This window comes from Netta rufina, assembly GCF_964035555.1.
Source record: "Netta rufina genome assembly, chromosome: 5".
Classification (NCBI taxonomy): domain Eukaryota; kingdom Metazoa; phylum Chordata; class Aves; order Anseriformes; family Anatidae; genus Netta; species Netta rufina.
In genome coordinates, this window is record NC_140128.1 from 45,441,710 (window position 1) to 45,454,777 (window position 13,068).

The following is a 13,068-nucleotide window of genomic DNA, read 5'->3' on the forward strand; positions in this document are numbered from 1 at the left end:
CTTGCCACCCGTCCCGCTTCCCTGCAGAAGCGCAAGGTAGAGGAGAGCGACGATGACACGGCGCAAGCCAAGGTGCTGCGGCCCCTGCGGAGCTGCGAGGAGCCCCTCACCCCTCCACCCAACTCGCCCACCCCCATGCTGCAGCTGATCCACGACCCGGCGTCCCCACGAGGCATGGTGACACGTTCGTCCCCGGGGGCCGGCCCCAGCGACCACCACAGCGCCAGCAGGGACGAGCGCTTCAAGCGGCGGCAGCTGCTGCGGCTCCAGGCCACCGAGCGAACCATGGTGCGGGAGAAGGAGAACAACCCCAGCGGCAAGAAGGAGCTGTCGGAGGTGGAGAAGGCCAAGCTGCACGGCTCCTACCTCACCGTGACGCTCCAGCGCCCCACCAAAGACGTCCACGGCACTTCTATTGTCCCCAAGCTGCAAGCCATCACGGCCTCCTCCGCCAACCTGCAGCACTCTCCCCGCGTGGTCATGCGCCACGCGCCAGCCAGGATGCCCCCCCGGGGCGGTGGGGAGGACGAGCTGGCTGCCGAGGAAGAGGAGGAGGAGGACGATGAAGACGACGAGAACGCGGAGGAGGGGGGGGTGGCCCGCCTCAACGGCAGAGGGGGCCGGGCGCAGGAGGGCGAGGAGAGCTGGATGCAGCGCGAGGTCTGGATGTCCGTCTTCCGCTACCTCACTCGCAGGGAGCTCTGCGAGTGCATGCGGGTGTGCAAGACCTGGTACAAGTGGTGAGTGTGGGGGCACAATGGGCAGGGGCAGCGCCGCCTGGACCGCTCGTGTCCTGATCCTAACAGGCAGCCGGAGAGAGGAAGCGCGGTGGCATCCTGCTCCCTGCGCTGCTGGTGCCTCCCTCCCCTCCCCTCCCCATCTCTGGTTTTTGCCAGGCAGCATCACCCTTGGGCCCTGTGGCAGCCCTGCTGCCCCTTCCACGTGTGCGTTGGTCTTGGCTGCCCCCCTCTAGCGCCTTCCTCCTGTCCCATCCGTCAGAAGATGGCCGCAGGGTGTCCCCTGTGTCCCCCACGGTGTCCTGGCGAGGTGTTAATGCCCTCTCCTCTCCCACCGCCCTGCGTGCTCCTTGCCCTTCCCGGCCCCACAGCGCAGGCTGAGGCAGAGATGGGTTTGCTGCCTGGAAGCGCCTCGGGGGGCGCAGGCCTGAAGACAATGCTGGCAGTGGGACAGCTGTGGATGGAGGGCTTGGGAACAGATGGGGATGGGGAACCGGGAGGCTTCTAACTGCTGAGAGTGGGAATGGCTCGGTGGGAAGGGGCTGTCCCGCTTTGATCAGTGGGCATGGTGTGCCCTGGCAGCTGGAGGAGGGCGTCCCCTCCCCTGCCGCCGGTGTGGCAGCTCTAGAGGCAGGGAATGCACTGGGTCCTCAGGCTCCTGGGAGAGAGGAATAGTTTGTGCCACATCCAAGCTCTCTTGTGGCTCTTGGTGAAGCAGAGAGCATTGCCAAGGCCATGGGGTGGGACCAGGCTGAGCATTTTGCCTGCTGGGAGCAGGGAGGCTGAAGATATTTGCCCCAGCAGGGGAGCACCCAGGAGGGAGCAAGCAGGCTGGCAGCTGCCATATGGAGTCTTGTTACGTGGCAGCAAAATGCTGCTGGGGCTGTTCCGGGCATCACTGGGTGGCCACACATCCCCACACGTCTGGGGAACCCTGACAAATCGGGAAGAACGGCTTTGTGCTGCAGCCAGGGCTGTGCCAGGGCCGGGGTCCTCCCGGATTTATGGCCTCTCCCACCACAGCGCTCAACTCCCAACCTTGTGCTCGTCCCCAGGTGCTGTGACAAGAGATTGTGGACAAAGATAGATTTGAGCAGGTGCAAGTCCATCACCCCCCAGGCACTGAGCGGCATCATCAAAAGACAGCCAGTCAGCCTTGACCTCAGCTGGACCAATATCTCCAAAAAACAGCTCACGTGGCTTGTCAACAGGCTGCCAGGTGAGTGTGGGCCAACGAGGGGTCCCTCGCCCCTGCCGCCAGCCGGCGCTGAGGCTTCCCAACAGCCGGACCACGCTGAGAGGTGGGCTCTGCAACGCTGGCACCCGCCGCTGGGAGAACCCCTGGGTGTCTGGATCCTGTCGCCTGGGGAGCAGCCGATAGGGATGTGGTTTCCTGTGGCTGTTCAAACTGCTCCTGCGTGGAGCGTGGCTCCACGTCCCACCCCAGGCAGGGAGGGAGCCGCTTCCTCCTGCGCCTGGAGAAAGGGCGGTGGCTTGAGATACCTCAGAGCGGGCAGAGCCCGGCTGACTTGTTGCCTCTCCCGGCAGGCTTGAAAGACCTCATCTTGGCGGGCTGTTCCTGGTCTGCAGTCTGTGCTCTCAGTACCTCCAGCTGCCCCCTTCTCAGGACCCTCGATCTTCGGTGGGCAGTAGGAATCAAGGACCCTCAGATCCGGGACTTGCTCACGCCTCCAACAGACAAACCCAGTAAGCTGCTGCCGCGGGGCAGGGGCGAGCAAGCCAGAGAAGGGTGACGCGCTCGGGCACGGGGCAGGGAGGCAGTGCTGGATCTGGAGCGTCCCAGCCCAGCAGGGCAGAGCTCTGCGCATCCGTGCTCAGCTTCTCCCCTCCCTTTGCAGGTCAGGACAATCGCAGCAAACTCCGCAACATGATCGACTTCCGGCTCGCCGGCCTGGACATCACCGACGCCACGCTGCGGCTGATCATCCGCCACATGCCCCTGCTCTCCCGCCTCGACCTCAGCCACTGCAACCACCTTACAGACCAGTCGGCCAACCTCCTCACGGCCGTGGGTTCTTCCACGCGCAACTCCCTCACCGAGCTCAACATGGCAGGTGGGTACACGGGGCTGGGGGCAGCCTGGCTGCCTGGGCTCGGCATCGCAAAGTGGCTTCTTCCTCCCCAACCTGACGTGGGAGCTCAGGGCCGGGTTCACGGAGGCGTCGCAGCTCAGCTTTCCTCTCCTCCTCTCCCCCACAGGCTGCAATAAGCTGACGGATCAGGCCTTGCTGTACCTGCGCCGCATCTCCAACGTCACCCTAATTGACCTGCGAGGTTGCAAACAGATCACCCGCAAAGCCTGTGAGCACTTCATCTCGGACCTGTCCATCAACAGCCTCTACTGCCTGTCCGATGAGAAGCTGATCCAAAAAATCAGCTAGAGACCCTCCCCCAGGCAGACTGAGGAGAAGGATAAGAGCCCAACCCACCCCTCTTGGAGAGCCGCTCCTCCACATCCCCACCTTGCCCTCTGTGTCCTGCTGTTGCCTCCCACCTGACTTGGCAGGCAGGGCCGCTGCTGGCCTCGCTCCACCGTCCTTCCTCCTTCTCCCCCTGGGACTTCCACCGATGAAGATGTCCCGCCAGGCTGGCCAGTACCAGAGGAGGAACGGGCAAATGGCAGGGAGCCTCGGCGTGGAGGCTGGCCGCTCTTAAGGTGGAGGTTGTCACAGAGATCTCTGTGCAGAGAAACGGGGCCCCCTCTTCCCCCTGCTTTTCCCCTCCTCCCTGCCATCTCCTTGCCTTGAAACACTTGTCACTTCCCTGTTAGCACAAAGCTCGAGGGTCAAGGTCTCTCCAAGGAAGAGGGAGCGGAGCTGGAACAAACCCTCCCTGTCTGTGCCACCACCAGCTCGTTGCTCGCCCTGCTCTCTCAGCCCCACTAATTACGGTTTTCCTCGTCTGACTGCGGGGGCTGTGATCGAGTTCCCCTCCTCCTCCCCCCACTCTTGTGCATCTGGGTGGCTCTTTTGGTGTCAAGGGCAGGAGCTCTGCAGCCAGGGGCTGGCAGCTTCTCCAGCCACGGGGCTGGAAGCAGAGGCTCTACGGGCCGTTCTCCCCATGCCCCAGGGGGTGAGGCTGGGGACAGCGCTTCCACGCTGGGGCGGTGGCAGCTTTTTTGGAGGACCGCGTGTCCCGAGGCAGCCCCGCGCTGGGGCCGGGCACTGGCTGGGAGCAGGGGAGAAACAACAGGTACATCAGAGCTCAGGGAGGACCCAGAGCAGCAGCTGAGGGTGAGTGAGCACATTGGGGGGGACGGGAGCTGCCTCCTCTTCCTCCCCAGCTCCCTGCGCGTGGCCCAGACTCACGAAGCACTCTGGGGCCGCACCAGCCAGAGGGGCGACAGCTGCTCTGTCTGCCCAGGGCATTTCAGCCTGGGACTGAACTGGCACAAACGCCCCATTGCATTGTCCTCTCCTTTCCCCCACCCCATTTTAGCTGCCGTTTTTCCTTTGCAATGAATGGTTGGTCCAAAGAACCTCTCTCTCGGGCAGCAGAGAGCTTTTTGCACTTTAAAAAAAAAAAAAAAAAAAGAAAAAAAAAAAGAAAAAAAAAACACCACGAAAAAAAAAAAAGAAAAAAAAAATCCAAAAAAAAAAAAAAAGCAAGAGGTGAAAAAAAAAAAAAAAAAAGGTTGGAATCTTCTTTTGGGTCACTATTTTCTTTCCCTCCCTGCCCTGCCTGTGCCTGGACGTTCCCCATCTCCCCGGTGCCTGGCTGCCTCCCCCCTTGCGGCGTGCGCGGCCGGCACAAGGCAGCCCCCGTGTGCCTCCGCTCCCCAGCCCTGAGGAGCGCCGAGGGGTAGGGATGGGGCAGAAGCAATAAGGGAGGAGAAGCAGCCACGGCCGGGCCCCGGCCCCGCTCCCTGGCCGGCGGCTGGAGGGGGACACGGCGGTGGCTGCCAGGGGACGGGGGGAGGCTTCGAGCAGAAAGCGGCCCGGGCGAGAGGAGGACGGGGGGAGCCGGCACCCGGCGGGGACCTCTCCCCCGAGGCTCTCCTTGGCGGTGGCTCCCGTGAAAAGACAGCGGAAGAATCAAAGTTTTTCTTTTTTCCTTTGGATTGGGTTTTTTGAGTTTTGCCGTGAGAAGGGAGAGAGGTGGGGCCGAGCTGACAAGGAGCTGGGGGCGGCGCGGGGAGCCCCGGCTGCAGGGACTCCAGCCCTCACCCCGGCCCCCCTGGCGGGCGAGAATCCACAAGGAAGAAAAAGAGAGAATTATATATATAAAATCACTTAGTGATTTAAAACCAACCCAGACTGCTCCCTAAAGACAAGTCCTGCAAGAAAAGTCACTATTGTTTAAGGATTTGGTTGTGTTTTTGTTCTGTTTCAGTCCCCTCCCTCTTCCCCCCTCCCCCCCCCACCCCCGGAGAAATATTGTAAATATATATTTTTTGTTGGCGATTTAGAGTCCATCTCTGATGTTTGTGCTTTAAAATTAAATGTAAGCATTAAGGGTAAAAGCAAACCCGGTCTCGCGCTCTCTCCGTTGGCACGGTTCGGGCTGGGGGGACCGGGCGGGGGGTGGGGGGGGGAGCCAGCTGGCCTTTTATTTTTCTTGTCGTTTTCTTTCTGTTTTGTTCGTTTTGGGTTTATTTTTGTTTGTTTTTGGTTTGTTTGGTTGTTTTTTTTTCCTTTATAAGCGTTCTCTGCTCTCGGTTTTGGAGAGGGTCTTGGCGTATTGCGGCAGGTAGGGGAGCGACGGTGACGGGGGGGGGGCGGAGGGCAGCCGCCGGCCTCTACGGGCGATGCTTTTGTTTCTCGGGGGCGGAATTTTTTGGAATAAAAAGTTAAAAAAAAAAAAAAAAAAAAAAAAAAGAAAAAACCAAAACGGCGTCTCGGCTCTGCCCCTACGTTTCTCCGTTGGCGGCCGGGCCGGGGCTGGCACCGGGCGCCTCCCGCGGGGCCCGGCTGCGCCCAGGCGCCCCCCCCAGGCCCGAGGCGCCCCGGGGGTGGGGCGGGCGGAAGGGGCCGGGCCCCGACACCGCCACCGGGCCCGCCCCGCTCCGGCTCGGGGCGGCGGGGCCGAGCCCGTGCCCTTCGCCCCGCCGAGGCGCCGCCAGGCCCGGCCTGACCCGGGCGGGGGCGGGGGCGGGGGCGGGGGCGGGGCCGGCACCGGGACGGGGCGGGGCGGGGCGATTCGGTTCCGGTTCCGGTTCCGGTTCCGGGTCGTGCCGGTGCCGGCCGCGGCGGGCGGCCCCCGCGCAAGATGGCGGACCTGGAGGCGGTGCTGGCCGACGTGAGCTACCTGATGGCCATGGAGAAGAGCCGCGCCGCGCCCGCCGCCCGCGCCAGCAAGCGCATCCTGCTGCCGGAGCCCAGGTGAGCGCCGCCGCCCCGGGCCCGGGTCCGGTACCGCCGGGGGGGCTGGGAGGGGGGGGAGGCACCGGGGGGGCGGCTCCGGGGGGTGCCGAGCCCGGCGCTGAGCCCGGCGCTGTCCGGCAGCATCCGCAGCGTGATGCAGAAATACCTGCAGGACCGCGGCGAGCTGGCCTTCGACAAGATCTTCGCGCAGAGGATCGGTGAGTGGGGGCACCGGGGGGCACCGGGGGACACCCCCCCCAGCCCCTATCCCTCCCCCCGGGGCTGTGTCCCCCCCCCCCGGTACTTCCCCTCCCTGTCACTTCCCCAGCCCGTTGCCCAGCGGGGCAGGAAGCGCCTCTGGCTTCCTCCCGGCAGCGCTGGTGGTTTCCTCGCATCCGCCCCGCGCCCTCCGCCCACGCCAACCCCCCCCCGCTGCCCCCCGAGCCCCTCACCCTGCCAAACCCCCGTCCCTTGGTCTGGGGGGGTGTGGAGTGGGGCAGGAGCCCCTCACGCCACGGCTCTGCCCCTCCCCAGGGTACCTGCTGTTCCGGGATTTTGCCCTCAACCAGGCAGAGGAGGCCAAGCCCCTGATGGAGTTTTACGAGGAGGTGCGATCCCATGGGCAGGAGGGGGCCGGGAGTGCCACTCGGTGCCTGCGGACCCCACCGATACACGGTGTGCCCGGGGCACCCAAGGGAGACGGTGCCCTGGGCCCCCGGGACCTGGTAGCCACGGGTGCCAGCCAGCGGGACGTGGCACCCGGTGGGGCTGGGGTCGCGTTCCCCAGGGTGCTGGACCCCAGGGACTCCCCACCGTGGGCTGCGTGTGCCCTGCGTGGGGCCGGGCCCCGTGGGGAGCGCTGTGCTATGGGAGCTGTGCCCTCACCAGATCAAGAAGTACGAAAAGCTGGACTCGGAGGAGGAGCGAGCCTCCCGGAGCCGCCACATCTTTGACCATTACATCATGAAGGAGCTGCTGGCCTGCTCCCACGTGAGTGCCGCGCTGTGGGGAATTACACCCTCGTTTACACAGCCCTGCGTGGGCCCTGTGCCCCCAGCCCGTCTTCCCGGGGTGACCCGGTCTCGTCTCGCCGCACAGCCCTTCTCCAAGAGTGCCACGGAACACGTCCAGAGCCGCCTGAGCAAGAAGCAGGTGCCCCCAGACCTCTTCCAGGTGGGCAGCGCTGGGGACAGACGGGGGGGCACTGCCACCTCGGGTTAATCCTTATGGTGGTGACAGGGGGCTGTGGGAACCCCAGAAGGTGCGAGGGCCCTGAGGGATGCTGGTGGGAGGTGGTGAGCGGGGGGGTTCCTGTGGGGTTCTGTTGGGTCACTTGGGGCTGGAATTAACAAGGGTTAATTAATTGACTCCTCGGAGGGTGGTGGTGGAGACACCAGGTATAGAGGTGACCGAGGGTAACAGTGGGGTCTGCAGGGGCTGGCAGTGATGAGGGTCCCCAAGGATGACACGGGTGACCCTGGGTGGCAGGAGGTGGCAGCGGGGATGTGAGAAATCGGGGGACGGGGAAGGATACCCCAGGTAACGATGGGACCGAGGGGCACGCGTGGCACTGGGGACGCAGCACTGACTCCTGTGTCCCCCAGCCCTACATTGAGGAGATCTGCCAGAACCTGCGTGGGGGCATCTTCCAGAAATTCATCGAGAGGTGAGGCGGGCGCACAGCCCCTCGGCGACCAGGGTGTCCCAGCCCAATGGGGACGAGGGTTTCCCAGCCATGGGGCGGGTCAGGGCCCCCTTCTTAGTGAGGAGCTCTAGGGGCGTTAGTCCCCAGGGCAGGGACTCAGGGCTCGTCACCTCCAGGTCTGGCCTGAGGTCTGTGTCCCCCGACGGGGGTCCCACCTTTCTCCAGACAACTCCCAGGGGTCCCGCAGCTCCGCGACAGGTCTCGGGGGGGTCTCCGCAGGGGTCCCTCACTCTGGCCCTCTCTGTGCTTCGTTGCAGCGACAAGTTCACGCGGTTCTGCCAGTGGAAGAACGTGGAGCTGAACATCCATGTGAGCAGGGATCCCTGTGCTGCTGGAGAGGGGACGTGGGTGCCGGGGAGGAGGCTGCTGCCGTGGCGCTTGGAGGGGCACCACGCAGGGCAGGGGCACCCTCGCGTCCCCTGGGCAGCTCCCGCGGGTGCTGGCAGTGCTCCTGCACTCACCTTGAGGGTGTTCACGTTCCTTCCCCGGGGAAACTGAGGCAGCGTGTGGGACAGCCCCCCTGGGACGTGCCGTGCAGGTGCTCAGGGGTGACCCTGGCCTCTTTCTTGCCCGCTCCAGCTCACCATGAACGACTTCAGCGTTCACCGCATCATCGGCCGTGGCGGCTTCGGGGAGGTGTACGGCTGCCGGAAAGCAGACACGGGCAAAATGTAACGGGGGGCAGGGGGTGGCCGTGGTCCCACAGGGGTGGGGGATGCGGTGGCGTTGCCGTGACGATAGGTGTTAGGGGTTGCAGCGGTGTCACCATGGCTGCGGCTCTCCTGGAGACACGGGGACGTCAGGGGGGCCGTGGGCGGGAGCTGGGTGCGGTGACGTGGCTGCGGGTGCTGGCGGCACAGGGACGCGGCGTTGGGGACGAGGCGCCACGAGCAGCAGCAGGGGACCCTGCAGGGACCCTTTGTCCCCCAGGTACGCCATGAAGTGCTTGGACAAGAAGCGCATCAAGATGAAGCAGGGCGAGACCCTGGCCCTCAACGAGCGCATCATGTTGTCCCTTGTCAGCACTGGGGTGAGGGCACTCGGGCGTGGGAACGGGCTGGCACGCTGGCCACGGATGGGGTGCTCCTGGGCACCGCCAGCGCTGCCTGACCCCGTCTCTCGTGCCAGGACTGCCCGTTCATCGTGTGCATGTCGTACGCCTTCCACACGCCTGACAAGCTCAGCTTCATCCTCGACCTCATGAACGGTGAGAGGCCCGTGGCTGCTCCCTGTCCCCAGGGCTGGGACTCCCTTGAGCCCCCCCCTGTTTGGGCGTCCCTGGGGGAGCAGAGGGCAGTGCTGGAGTGACCACTGGTCCCCCTTGCCGCAGGGGGGGACCTGCATTATCACCTCTCGCAGCACGGCGTCTTCTCGGAGGCGGAGATGCGGTTCTATGCAGCCGAGATCATCCTGGGCCTGGAGCACATGCACAGCCGCTTTGTGGTGTACCGTGACCTCAAGGTGACCGTCCCCATGGGCACACATGGACCCCGCAGGCATCAGGAGGCCCCTCTGATGTCCCCAGGCCCCGTAGAGACCCCTGACCCTGCAGCAGCCCTTGGACCCCATGGGCAGCCCCAGGTCCCATGGACACTCCCAACCCAGCAGGAAGCCCCCGGGCACCGTGGGCACCCTTGAAAAAACCCCGTGGGCACCCTGGGGACCTCAGCGGGTGCTTGCAGGTCCTGCAGGTGCCTAGGGCCTGTGGGCACCCCGTATCCCGTGGAGTGCCCCAGCCTGACACGCGTGGGCAGCCCAGCTCGGTTGCCACCCGTGCCTGCGGGCAGGGCTCGGGCTCAGGGGCAGCGCTGTGTCCCGGCAGCCAGCAAACATCCTCCTGGACGAGTTTGGGCACGTCCGCATCTCAGACCTGGGCCTGGCCTGCGACTTCTCCAAGAAGAAGCCCCACGCCAGCGTGTGAGTGTGCCCACGCCCCCCCTGCCCCCCTCCCCCGCCTGCTGGCACTGCCCCTGACCCCGCTCTGTGCCTCCAGGGGCACCCACGGCTACATGGCCCCCGAAGTGCTGCAGAAAGGAGTGGCCTACGACAGCAGCGCCGACTGGTTCTCGCTAGGCTGCATGCTCTTCAAGCTGCTCCGGGGGTGAGTGCATGGGCAGGGGGGACAGGGGGCAGCAGGGGGGTGATACAGGGACACCACTGAGCCCCACTCCCCACAACCACAGGCACAGCCCCTTCAGGCAGCACAAGACAAAGGACAAGCACGAGATCGATCGCATGACCCTCACCATGGTGAGTGCAGGGCGCTGGGCATCGGGCTCAGCACGGAGGGAGGTGGGGACAGAGGGTCCCTGGGGGGTGAGCAGCGCTCAGAGCGCGTGTTGGTGCCACCTCCCTGCGTGTGTGTGCGTGCAGAGTGACACCTGTGTGCGTGCACACGCGTGCTGTGTGTTTCCACATGGGTGTATGTGCATGGGCACCTGTAACCATGCGCACACGTCAGTGCGTGCGCCTCTGCGTGCCAGAACATCTCAGGTGCGCGTAGGTCCCCGTGCATGCCACGGTGCGTGCGTGCCCTCACATGCTTGTGCAGGTGTGAGCAGCCGTGCCCTCACCCGCAGGCCATCGAGCTGCCCGACTCCTTCTCCCCTGAGCTGCGTTCCCTGCTCGAAGGGTTGCTGCAGCGGGACGTCAACCGGCGGCTGGGCTGCATGGGGCGTGGGTGAGTCCCGGTGGGCAGGGGGAAGAAGGGGCCCACTGCAGCCACACCGCAGTCCCCGGGGGATCCACAGCGCTCACCCCTCCCTTGCTTCTCAGGGCTCAGGAGGTGAAGGAGGAGCCCTTCTTCAAGGGTCTGGACTGGCAGATGGTTTTCCTGCAGAAGGTGAGGGGCACGGCACAGGGGCGGGGGTGCGGGGGCGCAGGAGGCACCCCCTGGACACCCCGTCTCCCACCTGCAGTACCCACCGCCCCTGATCCCACCCCGGGGCGAGGTGAACGCAGCTGACGCCTTCGACATCGGCTCCTTTGATGAGGAGGACACAAAGGGCATCAAGGTACTGGGGCGGCGGGGCTGGGCTGCTGCCCACTTGCAGGGAGGCAGGGGGCTGGGGTGGGCGCCTGGCGCTGACCCTGTGCCTCCCTGCCAGCTGCTAGAGAGCGACCAGGAGCTGTACCGCAACTTCCCGCTCACCATCTCAGAGCGGTGGCAGCAGGAGGTGACAGAGACGGTCTTTGACGCCGTCAACGCTGACACGGACAAGCTGGAGGCTCGCAAGAAAGCCAAGAACAAGCAGCTGGGCCATGAGGAGGGTGAGTGGGGCTGGGTGTTCTCTGGGTCCCCCGCTGCCTCTGGCTGTGCCTGGGGGGTCCCAGCGCTGACGCTCTCTCCCCTGGTGCTGCGGAGACAGACTATGCCATGGGCAAGGACTGCATCATGCACGGGTACATGTCCAAGCTGGGCAACCCCTTCTTGACGCAGTGGCAGCGCCGCTACTTCTACCTCTTTCCCAACCGCCTGGAGTGGCGTGGGGAGGGCGAGTCGCCGGTAAGGCGGGCAGGGGCAAGGGGGGAGCAGGGCGAGCCGTGCAGGGTGCATCTGGTGGGCATCAGCGGGGGCTCAAGGCAGCGGGATGTGCACCAACAGGCACGGCACTGTGAGGGGTAGAGGGCACACGGGGACGTGGGGGGCTTGGCGTGGGTGTAGGGACTGGGGCTGGGCTGAACCTGTCCCCCCAGCAGTCTCTGCTCACCATGGATGAGATCGACTCGGTGGAGGAGACGCAGGTGAAGGAGCGCAAGTGCATCCTGCTCCGCATCCGCGGTGGCAAGCAGTTCGTGCTGCAGTGTGACGTGAGTGTGCCCTGGGCCAGCCCGCTGGGTGCTGGCCACCTCCCGCCCCTCGCTAGCCATCCCCTGGGGGAGTGGTAGTCACTTTTGCTGGGCACTGACTACACATTGCCTGGTGCTGGCAAGCCCTGAGCCCTGGTGCCACAGGGAGCCCTGCTCTGACCTGTGCCCTGCCCCGCAGAGCGACCCCGAGCTGGTGCAGTGGCGGAAGGAGCTGCGGGACGCCCAGCGCCAGGCCCAGCAGCTGCTGCAGCGAGTGCCGCGCATGCAGAGCAAGCCCCGCTCGCCCGTGGTGGAGCTCAGCAAAGTGCCGTTCATCCAGCGCTCCGCCAACGGGCTCTGACCGCGCGCCCTCCTCCCCACCTCCCACCCCACCTCTAATTTATTGGGTTGGGTTCCCACGTGCCCCCGCTCCTCGGCATCCCTGGGCCAGGCACTGCAGGGATGCCCCGTGCCACATCCAGCCCTGTGCCCAGGCACCCCTGGGGGCGGGCGTGGAGGGGGCTCAGCCGCCAGCAGGGAGCTGGTGCTGGCCACGTGGCTCATTCCCCGGCGTCCCCCCGGTCCTCTGCGACCTGTCCAGCTGAGATGAAGGTAGCCCCATGCCCTTCTCCCCGCCTGCTGCTCTGCCCCCAGCCTGGTGCCTGCTTCACCACCGCCATCTGTGCCAAACAGGGCGGGCGGCTGCCCCCCCTCCCCTCCACGCAGGTCAAGACCTGCCCCTTCCCTTCACCCCTAGCCTTTGCCCTGGCCCCTTTTGTGCCCGTCCTGTGGGTGCCAAGTCCTTGATGTGCCCGTGAGAGTGAGTGCGTGCGTGCGTGCTTGCCTAGGGGACCCCTGTAAATACTGTGCTATGGGTCCCCTGCCCCTCCGTCCCCCCCCGCGCTGGGTGGGGGCACCCCCGGGCAGGGGGTGGGCAAGGAGAGGGCAGCAGGGTCCCCCTCTGCGTGCTGTCGCCTTGCTGCCCGTGTCCCCAGCGCCGGGGTGCCGTCGTCGCCCGTTTCCCCCAGCCCTGGTGGCATCTGTAAATATTGGTCTGCAGCCGCTGCGCTCCGGGGGGATGATGCTGGCGGGGCGCCACGGGGCAGGGCCTGGGTGTGAGTGAGATTTTAATGAGCGGAGACGTGAGAATGGAGAGAAAAAAAAAAAGAGAGAGAGAGAGGAAAAAAAAAAAAAAAAGAGTTTTTATAATAAAGATGTGGAAAAACACCGGCCGCCTGCATCCTGGGGCGGGAGCCTCCGCGCTGTCCCCGGGTGACCGCGGCTCTGCCGGCGTTCCTGGGCCGCTCCCCGCCCGGGGGCTGCGCCCGGCGCCGGCGGGACGGGACGGGAGGGGACCGGGGGTGGGGGGGGAGCCCCCGGGGCACCGCTGCCCCCGCTCGGCTGAGGGACGAGACGGGGGTCCCGGAGCCGGGGGCGGTGCAGGGGCCGGGCCCCCGCGGTCCCCGTGCGCGGTGCCCGTGCGCGGTGGCGGCTCCGCGGTGCCGGTGGCGGC

The 13,068-nt window shown here is 65.5% G+C and overlaps 2 protein-coding genes across 4 annotated transcripts in view; both read left to right on the top strand.

Moving 5' to 3' along the window:
• Positions 1 to 5,161, top strand: part of KDM2A (lysine demethylase 2A) — a 39,507-nt gene extending 34,346 nt beyond the window's left edge. The window contains exons 18-22 of the mRNA XM_084288158.1: positions 28 to 740; positions 1,793 to 1,956; positions 2,286 to 2,444; positions 2,597 to 2,812; positions 2,958 to 5,161. Of these exons, the coding sequence (XP_084144284.1) occupies positions 28 to 740; positions 1,793 to 1,956; positions 2,286 to 2,444; positions 2,597 to 2,812; positions 2,958 to 3,139 (1,434 nt within the window). The 3' untranslated portion in view covers positions 3,140 to 5,161. The remainder of the gene's footprint in view (positions 1 to 27; positions 741 to 1,792; positions 1,957 to 2,285; positions 2,445 to 2,596; positions 2,813 to 2,957) is intronic.
• A 751-nt stretch (positions 5,162 to 5,912) lies between these two features.
• Positions 5,913 to 12,890, top strand: GRK2 (G protein-coupled receptor kinase 2). 3 transcript variants are annotated; one of them, XM_084288262.1, is made up of 21 exons: positions 5,913 to 6,079; positions 6,203 to 6,279; positions 6,596 to 6,669; positions 6,950 to 7,051; positions 7,160 to 7,234; positions 7,666 to 7,727; positions 8,024 to 8,075; positions 8,346 to 8,437; positions 8,697 to 8,796; positions 8,895 to 8,973; positions 9,097 to 9,227; positions 9,589 to 9,683; positions 9,760 to 9,867; positions 9,950 to 10,016; positions 10,346 to 10,446; positions 10,542 to 10,608; positions 10,685 to 10,780; positions 10,874 to 11,036; positions 11,135 to 11,271; positions 11,463 to 11,576; positions 11,755 to 12,890. In XM_084288262.1, exons 1-21 carry the CDS (start codon positions 5,967 to 5,969, stop codon positions 11,914 to 11,916), a joined length of 2,067 nt encoding a protein of 688 aa, XP_084144388.1. In that variant the 5' UTR covers positions 5,913 to 5,966; the 3' UTR covers positions 11,917 to 12,890. The 3 variants fall into 3 exon arrangements, with proteins under 3 accessions (XP_084144388.1, XP_084144389.1, XP_084144390.1); XM_084288263.1 differs by having other exon boundaries at positions 11,466 to 11,576; XM_084288264.1 differs by having other exon boundaries at positions 5,985 to 6,079; positions 6,234 to 6,279.
• Positions 12,891 to 13,068: the final 178 nt, after the last annotated feature.

What these genes read in the sequence shown, in the direction of transcription:
- GRK2 (XM_084288262.1), top strand. Translation starts at nt 5,967, where the DNA reads ATGGCGGACCTGGAGGCGGTGCTGGCCGACGTGAGCTACCTGATGGCC. An exon ending in CATCCTCGACCTCATGAACG is followed by an intron (nt 8,974 to 9,096) that starts GTGAGAGGCCCG and finishes CCCTTGCCGCAG; the next exon opens with GGGGGGACCTGCATTATCAC. An exon ending in ATCGCATGACCCTCACCATG is followed by an intron (nt 10,017 to 10,345) that starts GTGAGTGCAGGG and finishes CCTCACCCGCAG; the next exon opens with GCCATCGAGCTGCCCGACTC.